General features: G+C 42.7%; 1 protein-coding gene across 1 annotated transcript in view; it reads left to right on the forward strand.

The window, feature by feature from the left end:
• Nucleotides 1-5,496: 5,496 nt before the first annotated feature.
• The window catches only part of LOC103897649 (lysosomal acid lipase/cholesteryl ester hydrolase), a 31,463-nt gene continuing 22,488 nt past the window's right edge, over nucleotides 5,497-14,471 (forward strand). The window contains exons 1-7 of the mRNA XM_009277747.1: nucleotides 5,497-5,574; nucleotides 7,996-8,134; nucleotides 9,662-9,776; nucleotides 10,024-10,222; nucleotides 11,013-11,122; nucleotides 12,654-12,790; nucleotides 13,758-13,898. Coding sequence (XP_009276022.1) covers nucleotides 8,003-8,134; nucleotides 9,662-9,776; nucleotides 10,024-10,222; nucleotides 11,013-11,122; nucleotides 12,654-12,790; nucleotides 13,758-13,898 — 834 coding nt within the window. The 5' untranslated portion in view covers nucleotides 5,497-5,574; nucleotides 7,996-8,002. The remainder of the gene's footprint in view (nucleotides 5,575-7,995; nucleotides 8,135-9,661; nucleotides 9,777-10,023; nucleotides 10,223-11,012; nucleotides 11,123-12,653; nucleotides 12,791-13,757; nucleotides 13,899-14,471) is intronic.

Genomic DNA, 14,471 nt, shown 5'->3' on the forward strand with positions numbered 1-14,471 from the left:
GCCTATTCTTCACTGCTTGAGTTCGTTCTTGTTCACCAGCCCAAGAAGTTAACCTCACTTGAAATGCTCTTGAGCTTGTTTGAATCTGGTTAATATTTAACTTAAAAGTATCACTCTTTCTTAAGCTACATTTCCTTTAAGTGATTTCTACTTGGTAGCATGAAACAATTGTCTTCAGAAACCCAACCCAGGGAGGTAAACATGAGAACAGCAGCTTACAGGAGACTGACAGAACAAGTTACAACAGAGGAGCATTTTCCTTTGTCATTTTTGCAATAACAGCCTCCAGTTACCTAAAAAGGAAAGCAGCAAAACAGGCTGAGGAGGGGAGGAGGGAGAGAGAGAGGAAGAAAATTTCACAAGTGAAGAAAGGGAGGGGGGGGGGGGAAGAAAAAAAAAGCATGAAACCTAAAGCTTAAAACAAGTAACTGTGAATGGTAGCTAGTTTGCCACCCAAGCTACTTCTGACTAAAACATATCCCAAACCCTCTGCAAGAACACCTCTGACACCTACCAGGAAAAGGGAAGCAACTAGATCCCACACCTTTAATGAGAGTTCCCAGTATAATTAGCTTCAGCCTCTTATTAAGTAGGCCAGCTGCTTTCATCACTTTTTGCTCAGTCTTCTCGTCCTAGCCCAGCCCAAACAATGAATATGGTTCATGTTTAACCTGCTAATTTTATACGCTAATTGCAGTACAGCTTTCTTGGGAAGAGAATTATTGTCCATGTCAAGATCCCCTTTGAGCATTCATGGCTCTGAAGACAAGATGCTGATAGTATTTCTGTACTATACTCGTACAGTCTTTCCAAGTAAGGCATGCAAGTGTCTGCAGACACCCCAAAATCTCTTTTCCCTTTATAGTTTGAATCCACGTTTCCTATATTTCAAGCATATTTTTAAACAAGTTTTAAAACATATGCATGTAACTGTCCATCTTAAGTCCAAGCCCTCAACCTTACATTTGAGAATTTTTATTTCCATGCAATTTTCGTATTTATTCTCCAGTGAGGTGGGAGGCCATATAAAATTACTCATACTGTCTCTATCCTTCTCTGGTTAAGGTAGCATAGCTCCATTGACTGTAGTGTTAGTTTGTTGGCACCAGTTCTGACCCTTTCAACGGCTGTTTACCAGAAGAAAATTAGGTTGGCTTGTAACAGAAACACACACTACACCTACCTGTGACAAACCTCACTAGGATCCTCCCAATACCTTGATCTTTCAGCATGTGGTGAATATGAATGAAGGACACGGAGGAGCAAGTAACACCTCAAAGGTGAAAAGGTATTCCTTGCCAGTATTTCTTCACATCCAGATCCTAAGGAATGGACATCCTCCCACACCAACTGGCTAGGCTGTTAGAATTTATAAACTACAACTCGTTGAAAGAAATCTCAAGTTGCTCAGCTGTTCCATATAACAATTTAGTAGTTTACTTAATCCTCTCCTAACACCAATATACAAATGCATGGTAACAAGGAAAAGTATTTAAAAAAAAAACAACAACAAACAACAGAAAAAAAAACCCAAACTCCTCTACAAAGCACAGCAATAGCTTCAGGCATCACCTTTCCCAAGATAGTGTAAATTACTACTTAATCCAGCATCACACCTCTGGCCCTCTTGAAAATCACTTAAGTGACTACTGCAGTCAGAGCTTTAGCTGGAGAACAGATAAGCAACCCAGCCGTGATGAGGTATGAGACTGATGCAAATTTATGTAGTCACAGGTTCACTTCTGCTTCATATATTGCTTTAGTGTTCTTTACCATGCTTGTAAGTGAGGATTTGAATCCAGAAAGTTTTAATCTTTCTTTGCTGAAGAAGTCTTTTTTCTCCAAAAGGTACCAAGTCTCAGTGCATGGGCAAACTGTCACCTACTCAGTCTGTGTAGGAAACATGATTCTTACTTCCTGAAAGAATTTAACAACATCTAAAAAGTTTCATGTGAGCCAGAAGTGAACAGAGAGTTTATCAGAAGGGCCTTCACCACAGAAAGAATAAAGGCAACTCATTTTTTAGACTAAATATCAATTACACTTCAGAACAGCACCTTCAAAAAAAGGCATGGAAGATAATTTATCTTGTTAATTTCGAAGCACTATAGATGATATTGCTCCAAATGGGATGAGTTACACTACTCTCAGGAAAGAAATCTGTGGCCTGCTGGAGGTGTGTGTGCAGGACATTCTTCAGAAACACATATTCCCAAGAAACGCGAATGGAAATTCCCAAGAATCCTGGAATGGCCAGTGCCTGGACAAGAGAAACACCCACCCTTTACACTTCCCCTCAGAAGACTGTTAGCTACCCGGACAACATCCTTGTAGCACTGCAAGGGTCCCTTGCACCTCTGCTTCAGGATGGGATTAACTCAACCGCCCCATGAGCACAGAGAAACCCCTCCAAGGCACAGACCAGAGCCTGCATTTCGTAACACTTTAAGTTGAACTCAGTGAATCACTGGTGCAGGGCTTCCTAGCCCTCCCCCTGCCTCCCGATGCTCATATGGTCACTCCTAGGCTACTTCTGTTACAGCCCATCCTGTGGCTAAGCTGCAGCAGCTCAGCTGCCCTCCTTAACTCGCCCAGTGCACTACTGATCTGTTCCATCTCCAACCCAGTTGTCAAATGTCATGCCTTGAACCCAAAAGGGCTGTCAGAAATTACCAAAAAGGCAGAAAGCAAACTGAGAAGGTGAAAAGGAAATTATGTTACCTGGACACACAGTAACCAAAGAGCTTTAGGCTCCATCATAAGCTCTTCCTGCTTAAGCATGTCACAGAATCATAGAATCATAGAATCATTTAGGTTGGAAAAGACCTTTAAGATCATCAAGTCCAACCATAAACCTAACACTGCCAAAGCTCTTCCTGCTTAAGCATGTCACAGAATCATAGAATCATAGAATCGTTTAGGTTGGAAAAGACCTTTTAAGATCATAAGTCCAACCATAAACCTAACACTGCCAAGCCTACCACTAAACCATGTCCCTAAGCGCCACATCTACATGTCTTTACCTCCAGGGATGTCCTTCGGGTGCATTGAGCAACATGGCTAACGTCTCTCACATGCTCGTACACTCTCTTTCTTGAGGAAAGGTATGAGTTTTGGTTTGGAATTTATTTACTACACACTTGGTTCTAAACATGTGCTGGAGACATCAAAGGCAGAAAAATACACTTCGTGCTGAGAACTAAAAGTTGTGAAACTGATATGAGGACTGGGCGGCTGGTTCTAGGAAACCCATTTCTTCAGGCTCAGGCTAGTTTTGAGAAAGTTCTGTCCCCAGGCTGAAGCTGTTGATTGACTATACCTGCAGGGTACAGTGCATTTGATAATCCTCCCAACACCAGCAAGTACTAGAAAATAGGACACAGACATGTTCCCACTTCACAGTGTATCCTAAAGAGAGAATACAGTAGGCAGGGCTGTTGAATTTCTGTCTATCTTTCCCTTTTGCATCACTCTTAGGATTCATCATTTGTACAGGCTGATCCTGGCCTGCCCAAGATCCCATTCCCCATAAAGAGTTCACAGGCAATACTGCACAATGTGGAACACATCAGTCCTGTAAAAGTGAGTGGGGCTGTACATCTGCACAAACCTGCTGACACGTGCATGCATTTTCATGATCAGTGTTATCATGTATGATAACTCTTAATTTAAAATTGGCCAAGTAGCATAATGACTGCGTGATGACTCAGCAGGCTGAAGCATTTGATAAACAACTAGCTCCATTCCCATACATGCCTGCTTAACAAGTAATCAACTGGCAAAAGTAGGGATAAAATTTATGAGAACCACAAAAGTACTTGGGAAGAGGAATAGGGTTCAAAGACAAAAAGAAGAGCATATACAGACCATTTCCTTAAAAGAACACTACTTTTGTGTTTTACAGGGTTTGCAAAGGAGAAAGGAACACAAGTATTCCCCTTTGTCCTCTCCCTCTAAGCCTGTGGATCATCAGGGATGTACAGAGGCAGAGGATAACCAGGGGGTACCTGAAAGAGAGTTGGCTGATACTGGGGGTTAAGACATACTTGGGCATCTCATGTTATGTCCAGCTGTAGGCTAGACCACCTGGGCATCAAAATTTTGCTATAGCATTTTCAAAACAGGATACTTTCTATCTCAGCTGGCATGGTTCTCTAAGTAAGGACAACATAGCAACACGTCCTGGGAAGTTTCTGTATACCTTTTAGGTTTTGTGTTTCCTATGCTCTTTTTATATGCGTTATTTCCATTGCCTCTTTCCCTTATTCAGGTGGGTTTACCTATCTTTTGCTCTTCACTCGATTCTTACTAACAATATCAGAAACAATATCATATATCCCATATGCTGGCATGAGGTGAAACTAGGTAAAATCTTGCAGATCATTGCAGGCTGACAATTCTGTAAAACAAAAAAAATGTAACATGGTGTTAGCTGGGAATATGGCAGAGAAAGGTCTTCTGTATCTCTCACTAAGCAGGGATGTCAGACTTGACAAGCTCTGATGTTTTTCATTGAGAAATCACTTTTTTGGTCTTTCCACAGACAGCACACTACTTTATAAAGCAGAATTGTTTTTGTGGTTACTCTCAGGTTCTGTTTACTAACAAAGACTTACTTCACTCTGTTTAGCCCACACAAGACAACAGATGATTAACACCCACATTCCAAAGAATTTGCTGCACCAGGACAATTTCAGTGAGGACTGAGCCCTTGGGCTGACTACAACCAATTCAGTGGTTAGGCAGAGGCTCCAAAGATACTATGTTTTCACAGAGTTCATGGAAATCACTTGGAAGAAGCAATAAATCTTGTTAGCATCCTCTCTGAGACAAAGTTTACATGGTATTTTCAAACTTAATTCAATACTTGAGAATCCCTACAGGAGTAGGCTAATTCAGAGCAAACTGGTCATTGCGTGTTGTGGTGTTCACTGAACAACAGATGTAGGAACGTGTGCATGGTGCTAAATACACACCTTTCAATTCACTTGTATTTTTATTCTAGGATTACCTAACGAAGAATTGCCCCAGTCAATCTGCAAACAGCAGTTCAGAAAACAAGCCACAGATGTGGAACCAGTGACCACGCCAGCTTCTGTACAAACCACAGCAGCAGGGACCATGTTCTTAGGTAGAAAGTGTTGAGAAAAACTGAACTGTTCCTCCTCTTTATCCCAAAATAATGTGGTCACAGCATTCCCCAACACAGGCAGCAGTACAGATCGAGATCTGTCACAGCCTCAGGTGACAAGGATCCCCCAGGTTCCTGCTAAATATCCTAACCACAGGTTAGACGCCTCTTTACCTCTCCTGCTCCATGGTGCAATTTGGTCTTTCAGAATGTCATGCAACAGTGCTGTTTATCATAAAACAACTCCACTCCTTAAATTCTGTCCAATCAGCACTTAAACATGCTCTCTTATATGCGCAGACATCACACAGCACTCTACTGCTACTTGTAAGTGAATTTTTATTTCCTTTTATCGGTGCAGGTTTCTGCCAGTGAATCAGTCTGCCAGTGGAGACAGGCTAGGAACTGCGGCAGAAGGCACAAGCAAGGCAGTCAAAGCAGAGGTAAGTTGCCTGTACAAATGTGTTCATGGTCTCTTCCTCTGTTGCCTGTCTCCATAAGGATGTGCAGTCTTGCTTTTGTGTAGTTGCTTGTCAGACTAGACAGCCTGCATCCTTTCTGATCTGCAAGGCTGTTTTTATGCATCAAAGTGCATGTTTCCTAAAGTTGAGGAGAGGAAGAATTCTGACCTGTGCCAATGGGAAAAAGGAGTAACTGATGGTTTCATTTTGTTCTACTTGTGTTGGGTTTTTTTCTAAGGATGTAACTGGGGATGCATGAAAATCCTGGTACTGAAAGCACGTGCATAAATTGGACATTTTGTTTCCACAGTTTCAAATGCATTTAAGCTTTCCTTGTAAGTTAAACAGGAGATTCTGGTACCCGCTAGCCACATTAATTGCCCCGGTGCCTTTCTGTCTCATTTACAGTGTATGTGAAAAAAATATTATGACTCTCTCAAGAGTACATTGATTAATTTCTAGAAGGTTTAAAGCTTATTTTCACTGAATATCAGAAGTCTCCAGAAATGGCCTTTTGAATGTATCTTTCAAGTGGTCTCTTCCTCTACTTTTTTTTTTTTAATTAAATATTCCCATTAATTCCAGTTTGCCATGGTAAATGCTGCTCTTCGGTGTTGTTTCATTAGATAAAAAGAGTAGGTGGCTGTTCAAGGCTCCTACAGTCAAGACTTTGCCACTGAAATTAATGAGACAGCGCGTGCCAAACCTTGGACTTAATTGGCACACTCTCTCTGATTTACAAAGAATTCGTCTGGAAGTGCCTTAAAACATGCCAGCTAAGTCAGGTGACAACATAGTACATAGAAAAAAGTATACCCTAAAAAGGGAAACAATCTAGCTACCCCATTGCCTCACCCATTAGTACAAAAACAAACTGGACTTAAGCTGAACTTTTCAGTTTCGTTCCCAAATGATGTTTCCACATGCAGAAAGAGAGAAACATGTTTTACTTCTATTTGAACTGAATAAAACAGCAGGAAGCAGTGGAGTATCAACTGTAAAACTGTTGCTTCCAGAGCACACAGGTGGGAGGATTTCTGTTCTATTGACATGTGCTGGTTTTGGCTGGGATAAAGTTAATTTTCTTCACAGCGGCTAGTATGGGGCTGTGTTTTGGATTTGTGCTGGAAACAGTGTTGATAACACAGGGATGTTTTAGTTACTGCTGAGCAGTGCTGACACAGAGTCAAGGCCTTTTCTGCCTCTCACCCCACCCCACCAGCGGGCAGGCTGGGGGTGCACAAGAAGTTGGGAGGGGGCACAGCCGGGACAGCTGACCCCAACTGACCCAAGGGATATCCCACACCATGTGACGTCATGCTCAGCATAGAAAGCTGGGGGAAGAAGAAGGAAGGGGGGGACGTTCGGAGTGATGGTGTTTGTCTTCCCAAGTCACCATTACAGGTGATGGAGCCCTGCTTTCCTGGAGATGGCTGAACACCTGCCTGCCGATGGGAAGCAGTGAATTAATTCCTTGTTTTGCTTTGCTTGCGTGTGCATGGCTTTTGCTTTACCTATTAAACTGTCTTTATCTCAACTCACAAGTTTTCTCACTTTTACTCTTCTGATTCTCTTCCCCATCCCACTGGGGGGGAGTGAGCGAGTGGCTGTGTGGGGCTTAGTCGCCGTCTGGGGTTAAACCATGACATGACAGAAGAATGGAAGTGTTCACCTACAAAGTGGATAGACTAGAGTGAGTTTGGATGCCAGTACTAAAATCAAGGACATATCCCAGTTTTGGTTTAATCCAAATGTTCTAGTGACTCAAAGGGTATGACAGAATTAATCAAAAATGAAAAGAATTGAGAACTCCCTGCCTCATGAAGAAGTTCAGAGAGAACAAATCTCTTGGCTATCCTTTCCAGGCTCTCCAAATCTTAAAAATCTTCCCCGTGATACGTCAGAAAATATACTCTGTTTTTATGACCTGTTTCCTCTATGCTGATTACAAAGGTGGCTACAGCTAAAAAGCAGGGCACTAACTAGATAGAATTCACTCTGCAATTTCTGTTCAGAAAAGCTTCCCTGGGACCAACAGTCAACCCCAAAATCCCACGAAAATGCAGTCTTTCCTCCAGGTGGCCAAGGCACAGATTTACAATAGGGAGGACCATACATGAGAGAGAAAGGAACAAATTCATGGCACACACTAGCACTGATATCATACAAGCACATTCCCCCAGGTCTGTTCCACATCTTCCTGGAGCCCTTCACTCACTCCTGGCCTCCACTACATGGCGTGAGCTGTGGACAGTCCCTCCTCACACAGGTACTTATTCTGGCAGCCCCCTGAGGAACAGACCTTGGGCAACCTTCAGGAGACTCCCCACCTGGGTCTTCATGTGGAATTCCACTGCACCCTCTTCCTAAAGCAAACACCCCGGCATGTGCTCTTTCACACAGCCCCAAGATGTGGTGCCTCCTCGTGCTGCTCTGCTCCCAAGGAATTGCCTTTTCAGCAGGATTCACAGCACCCTCCACTCTGAATTCAGACAAAAGCCAGTACAGGAAGACTCGCAACCCCGAATGCTTTATGAACGTTGTAAGTTGCGTCACTTTCTCTCCCTTTCTTCCTAAATTGTCTCTCCCAGTACCACTACCACCGCCCCATCACTATCAGTCCCTGTCAGGAGGCTAAAAGGAGGACCCCTTCAGAGGGGTCCCTCCAGCATTGTGGTAGGGAGCACCGGCCTAGAAGAAACCTTGATGCTCCTATCCAAAAAGTCTGAGCTGCCGGAGAGAAGAATTCCCTTGCGGTGGAGGCAAAGCCTGGTTTCTAGTCTCAAGGGAAGCAAAGCCCTCCCCTTCTGTAACAACCTGCTTGCTCAGCAGAGTGGCAAGGCAGGTTGAATCCCTTCTTCAACCTGCAGATCCGCACAACACAAAGTAATCCAAGACCCCTTGCTCTGAATCACCAAAGATTTCCTCACAATAGTGGCAAGAATGTAATAGGTGGTGCTGTGAGTGAGTCTGTAATAGGAGACCCACCCTCCCTGGCTTGCCTAACCACACTTTGGCGAGAAACGATTCATTATGGCCCAAACCCCAATTCTTTTGGCACTGTCTTATACAGATACTGCCGCATGTTTACTCTCTAGAAAGGTATGAGCTGCATCAGCCTTGCACAGCAGGACAAGCTACCTCCCAAAGGTTAGTCGCTCAGTACAGGTCTGCTTTGTCCCATAATATGGGGTCAACTACCAGACAACTACCCCCTAAGCAGGTCTGAAGAAGACTTGTGATGCATCTTTTTACAAGACCTGTAATATTTTTTCCCAGCCATGGTCCCTGCGGCCAGGGGCCTTGCGCTACCACCACAGAACAGCCTACATCCACACCGCTCAGCTTGGTTACCCTCCAAAGCACGACGGCTTCATCCGAGCTGTGTAACAGCATCATCCCCAAAGTCTAAAAGAACAAAGATGCATCCAGGAAAAGTGGTGGAGAGCACTGGGATGCTCGGGGGAAAGCTACTCCCGGCACAGTCCTGACACATGACAGCACGTACAACCAAGCCGCAGGGCCCAGGAACAGTCTCATTTACTGCGCAGGTGAACTCTGTCGTCCTGCCGCTCTTACAAGCCTGTGCAGTGCTTGGGTACCACTGCAATTACTACCTAGCCAAAACCTAAGCAACATGGGCTATGTCTGGCAAGCTCCAAGTATAACTAGGTGCTTCTACCTGAGCAAACGCAGCTCTTGGTATTTCAATTTGAGAGGTACAGCATTAAAGAGCATACCCAAACCACATCGCACAAACACAGCTCAACCGCTCTCCCCGCCGTTTGCATCCTCCAGCCTCCGTGGCTATGGTATAGCATAGATCTGATCATCCCCAAAAGAGAGAGGCACGGGTTGTGCTGTCCTGCAGGAATCCCTTTTGGGTCCCTTCCTACCAGTACAACACAGAGCGGTAGAGAAAAAGCCAGCGATATGTTATCACACGCATCTTCCCGGCATGTTCTTGGCTAGTTTCACATTCCTGGCCAGAAGCAGCCTCTAGACACCTTCTCCACTCATCTCTACGCTGTAAGTGCATGTTAACAAGCTCTCCTTTGGCTTCCCACAGAGTGAAATTATCAGATATCATGGATACCCCAGTGAGGAATATCAAGTTACTACGGAGGATGGATACATTCTTGGTGTCTTCAGAATTCCCGCTGGGAGGAACAGCCAAAATACAGGTGTGACACAGTTACAGGACGTAAGGAAGGTCTGAGAGCCTACTCTTACATGGGTCCCCCATCTTTCCCCTTTGCACATGCAATGGCATGTTCCACACCTTTCCATCTCAGCAAGAGCACCTAGTCAGGAACGTGGCCTGAATTCTGTATATAGGTTTAAAAACTCCTGCAAAACCAGGCTCTGCACCCCAATTTTAACTACACATTACTTACTACTACAGCATAAGAAAACCCTCTTCTTTTACAGGGAAAAAGCCTGCAGTCTTGCTACACCATGGTACTTTAGGAGATTCTATTCACTGGATTTCCAACCTGCCCAACAACAGCCTAGGCTTCATCCTCGCAGATGCCGGCTATGACGTCTGGATGGGAAACAGCCGAGGGGACACCTGGTCTTTAAAACACAAGACCCTTAAGCCCTGCCAGAAAGAGTTCTGGCAGTTCAGGTAGTCCATGGAGAAAGAACTGCTGAAGAAAGCAACTTTCAGGGGACTAGCAAGCTTGGGTAGTTAATATTGGGATGCAGAACCTTTCTCCTTCTGGTTACATGAAATAATCCCCTTCTGGATTATATGAGAACCCTATTGGTTTTCATATAATCTGACTTCTACTGGGACACGCAACATCTAAGGATACTAGACCAATTCTTTTCCCCAGATGCAGCCACTTCTGGGCATGTCAGGGGGGTCATAAGAAGGACTTGGCTACATGATCTGGACAGGCCCTTCTGGAATCAGCACATACAGAAGCAAAGCTGGAATTACACGGGTCACCTTTGTCCATACACAGTGCTGGTTTCTTTGGGGAAAACACTTCCAAAACTGGGAGGCATCTGTAACCTTGAAGTCTCCCACCAGATACCATGTCCCAAGTGTGGACAAGAGAGGAGACTGCTCAGCTCAATCTAGAAACCTGATCTATCACAACTGATCTTAACTGAGAGATAAATATTTTTTGTAACCCATGTTGGTGAGAGCAATATTTAAATTCAGGTCCCCAAGGGCTGCAGCTGACAGGCGAAACTGGCACCTCCTCCGCAGAGAGCCCAAGGCATCAGGCAGCCTGGCAGTACAGCTGCGTCTCTCTACCCCCTTCCCCAACTCAAGCAAGAACACAGACAAAGTGTGCAACCTCGTCTTTCAATGGGTCCTGCTCGGTGCAATGAAAACTGACATTCAGTAACTCACCCTGTGATAGTCGAATTGCCTGCTAGCTTTTTGTGTTTCTCCCCTGTAGCTTTGATGAAATGGGTAAATACGATATTCCAGCAGAGCTGTACTTCATCATGAATAAAACTGGGCAGAAGGATGTATACTATGTTGGTCACTCAGAGGCTTCAACTGCAGGTAATGTTAGGACTGCCTGGGTACAAAACAGTTAACATCGCTACCTGATTGGAATATGTCTCTCTCTGTTAACTATCTTTCTTTCTCATAAAAAGTTATTAGAGGAAGAAGTACTTTCTAAACTGACACTTGCAAAGTATGGGAAACTTTTCTAAGAACTGTTCTATCTGAAACAAGCAAATAATAGATGATCCAAAACCACTTTTAACTTCTGTAAGTAAGGATTACTGATATATAAAAGCTATTATTTACCAGGTACCCTGTACTATAGTTTGCTAAATATCTTTTCTCATTACACTCTAAGCATTTATTGTTGTTTTTTCAGTCTTCCAGCAATTTGATGTTTTTCTTAAAGTTTCAGTAACAATGAGCTTTTATTAATCTCAGTTTTTAAGATGTATATGTCAAATCCTCATGGATTAGATGTAAATACTAACACAACAGTCCATGAAACAGTTCAAACAACAGAAGACAAAAACCATAAAATTACTAAGTCTCATAACTTAATGCCAGACTTACTATTTAAAGCATAGTTCATATACATGAACAACTCACCACATTATTATTTAAAAACAAATTACCAGACACTGGAAATTAGAAAAGAAAGATCAATGCCAAAAACTTCTTTGCTATTAGCACCTGCGTATAAACATCAACTCACTTATGGTCTTTGAATGTTGTTAGTATCTGTGATTTACATATAAGATCCATGAGTAGATACTGGGGTTTACACCATGGTGCGCCATTGCCCTTTTACAAAAATAAACTTGGAAACAGAGCAGAAAATGGGGGGAAGTGGCATGTGGCCACATTCTTAGTCAATTATTTTCCTTTCTTCTCATAAGTGTATTCTAAGGGTCTTTTGGCAGAACAAATCATTCAGGCCAAGACAACACCTTGTTTATCTTTAGATACCTGTGTTTCAGGCAACCAGTTAAAGTTCTCGCCAAATCCATCGGCGGAGAAATTTGGACATGTTCAGAAAACAGGATAGGATGCACCTCCTCTCCTTTCCTTTCCTTTCCTCCCCATATGCTTCTTTTATGTGTGTATTCACTCTCACCCGAGTTTGCACGTAGTTACAAATAAAAAAATTCTGCTTTTAACCTACCAACTTTCAGATAATTATTGTACTACTGCATGCCAGCATAAACATATACAGTCTTTTAGAGACTGCAAGGTGAAAAACTCATTATTTTATTACAGTTTGGGGAACTTTAGAGGGAACCTGTATTAAGAAAATCTGATTAATGCATCTTCTCCCATAAAAATGGCCTTAATGCAAAATTATCAGTTCTTAGAAAGTCAATATCTGGACATGCTCTAATGAATCTGTATCTTTAGAATGAACTCTGCCTCCCAAATAAAAGTTTCAAGAAAAAAGTATTTTCCTTAGGTCTGCAGCACAGAAATGGACAACAACCAATGGGCTGCCAATCTAGTCTCACTTCTTTGCTGCCTACTCCTTTTTTATTTATTTGGTCTGTAGAGATCTCTTCACTAACTGGACTTGTGTCTTCTGTGTTTGCAGGCTTCGTAGCATTTTCTACTTACCCTGAGTTGGCTCAAAGGGTTAAAGTGTTCTTTGCTTTGGGACCAGTAACCACAATCACACATGCTACCAGTCCTCTGGTAACATTTGCACGTCTTCCCCAATCACTGATCAGGGTATGTCATTCCTCTTTCTAAAAGACATAACTGTCTGCTTTGTCTCTACTGGATTCTCTCAACCTGAACTGATTTTAAGGGGGTGATGAGTTAAGAATGAATTCAGTGTATCAGACTTCTGACAGTGCTGGCGGACTTCAGACTTTCCACAGAGCTAAGCTGCAAGGCTTGACACGGTATCTCTTTTGGAACTTCTTTAACATAACAGGTATACTTTCACCATTATTTGTTTAAATCAAATATTTTTGAAGGAAGCTCACAAATACCAGAATAAAAGGAGTCTAACATAGTCTACTAAATCTAGCCTTAAGCACTAGTAGAAAACCACAAATAAGATATTGCACATCTCAATTTTATTAGACATGCAGTTCATTTATGCTTGTGAAATATTTACTTGTAAAATGATAAAGGTATTTCCCTTTAAGTTTCCTATTTCAGACCAGAATTTGCCATTTTAATAGAATTTGCTGGGAATGGTGGAAATCCTGCATGCTATACTTTATGTCAAACTGCAGGAGCACATGTTCTTTCTGTCCAAGCTGTACCCATTACGTGACTATAGAGCCTCCAGCTCTACACCCTTCTTATTTGTCTGGTCCCTCTCTACTTAGTAGCAATATTCACAGTACAGTTTGTGCACCTGCCTGGAAGAAACAGTAGGGCAAAAAGGGACTTCCTATACTCCGCAGTCATGAGTGCAGCCAACGGTCCTTTCTCACCAAGGTCAGCACACTAAAACCAGATGGATAGTGACCTCCAGGACTCATGCCTAATAATAAGAAGCAGGAAGAACATGTGGTGTGCTCTTAGGAAGAACAGACTTTAAAGGATACTGGGATGGCAAGCAGTTTCAGCAATCTTAGTTAAGAGGCGAGGCTATTAGAAAAGAGGGAGTGACAGTTTTCTGCATAAAATAATCCTGCAACAAGGAGGAAAAAAAAAAGTTTTGCACTTTTCCTCACCTCAGTTACTACTTGGCTGCAAAGGAGCTCTTCACCAGAATGAACTGCTGAAAGGGCCTCTAACATGGATCTGCAGATCTCTGGGAAAAGTTTGCGGCAGTATCTTCTGCTACATAGCTGGGGACAGGATACAAAATCTGAACACGGTAAGCATGTCCAAGAACACTTTAATACAAGTAAAGCTAAAGTAATTTTGAAGGAAAACAACTTTTCTGTCTGATGTCTACATACAGTTGCAGGGACATAGAGAAATGTGTTGGGGTTTTCCAGTAATGACAACTAGAACATGTCTGTTCTCCAGAGGCCTTTGATCTGTCATACTCAGACGATTTAACAAGCTTTCCCATAAAAAGCTCCCACACATGTAGCCTCATTGTGCTTGAGCAGACAGTCTATTAACAATCCTCCTCTACCAATTAAGCACAGCACTATTTAAAAGCATCACACAAACTGTAGAAACTGGGAAAAACAAAGGCCATACACACTCCCCAAGTGATGTTTTCCATATGACTAAGCACTAACATGGGAAAGACTCTCCCAAAGGGATAAAATTCTACATACTCATTCCTACTGTAAACTCACATATTTCTGAGTCTCTCCTCAACTTTCTTTTTGATATTTGAAGAATATCCTATTAAAATGGGGTTTTAACAAACAACAAGTATTTGCCCAGGGCCTTCCAAACTTTTTTTCTTTAAAAACAGGGGTTCCATGCCTTT

This window comes from Aptenodytes forsteri, unplaced genomic scaffold (assembly GCF_000699145.1).
Source record: "Aptenodytes forsteri isolate BGI_AS27 unplaced genomic scaffold, ASM69914v1 Scaffold15, whole genome shotgun sequence".
Lineage (NCBI taxonomy): Eukaryota > Metazoa > Chordata > Aves > Sphenisciformes > Spheniscidae > Aptenodytes > Aptenodytes forsteri.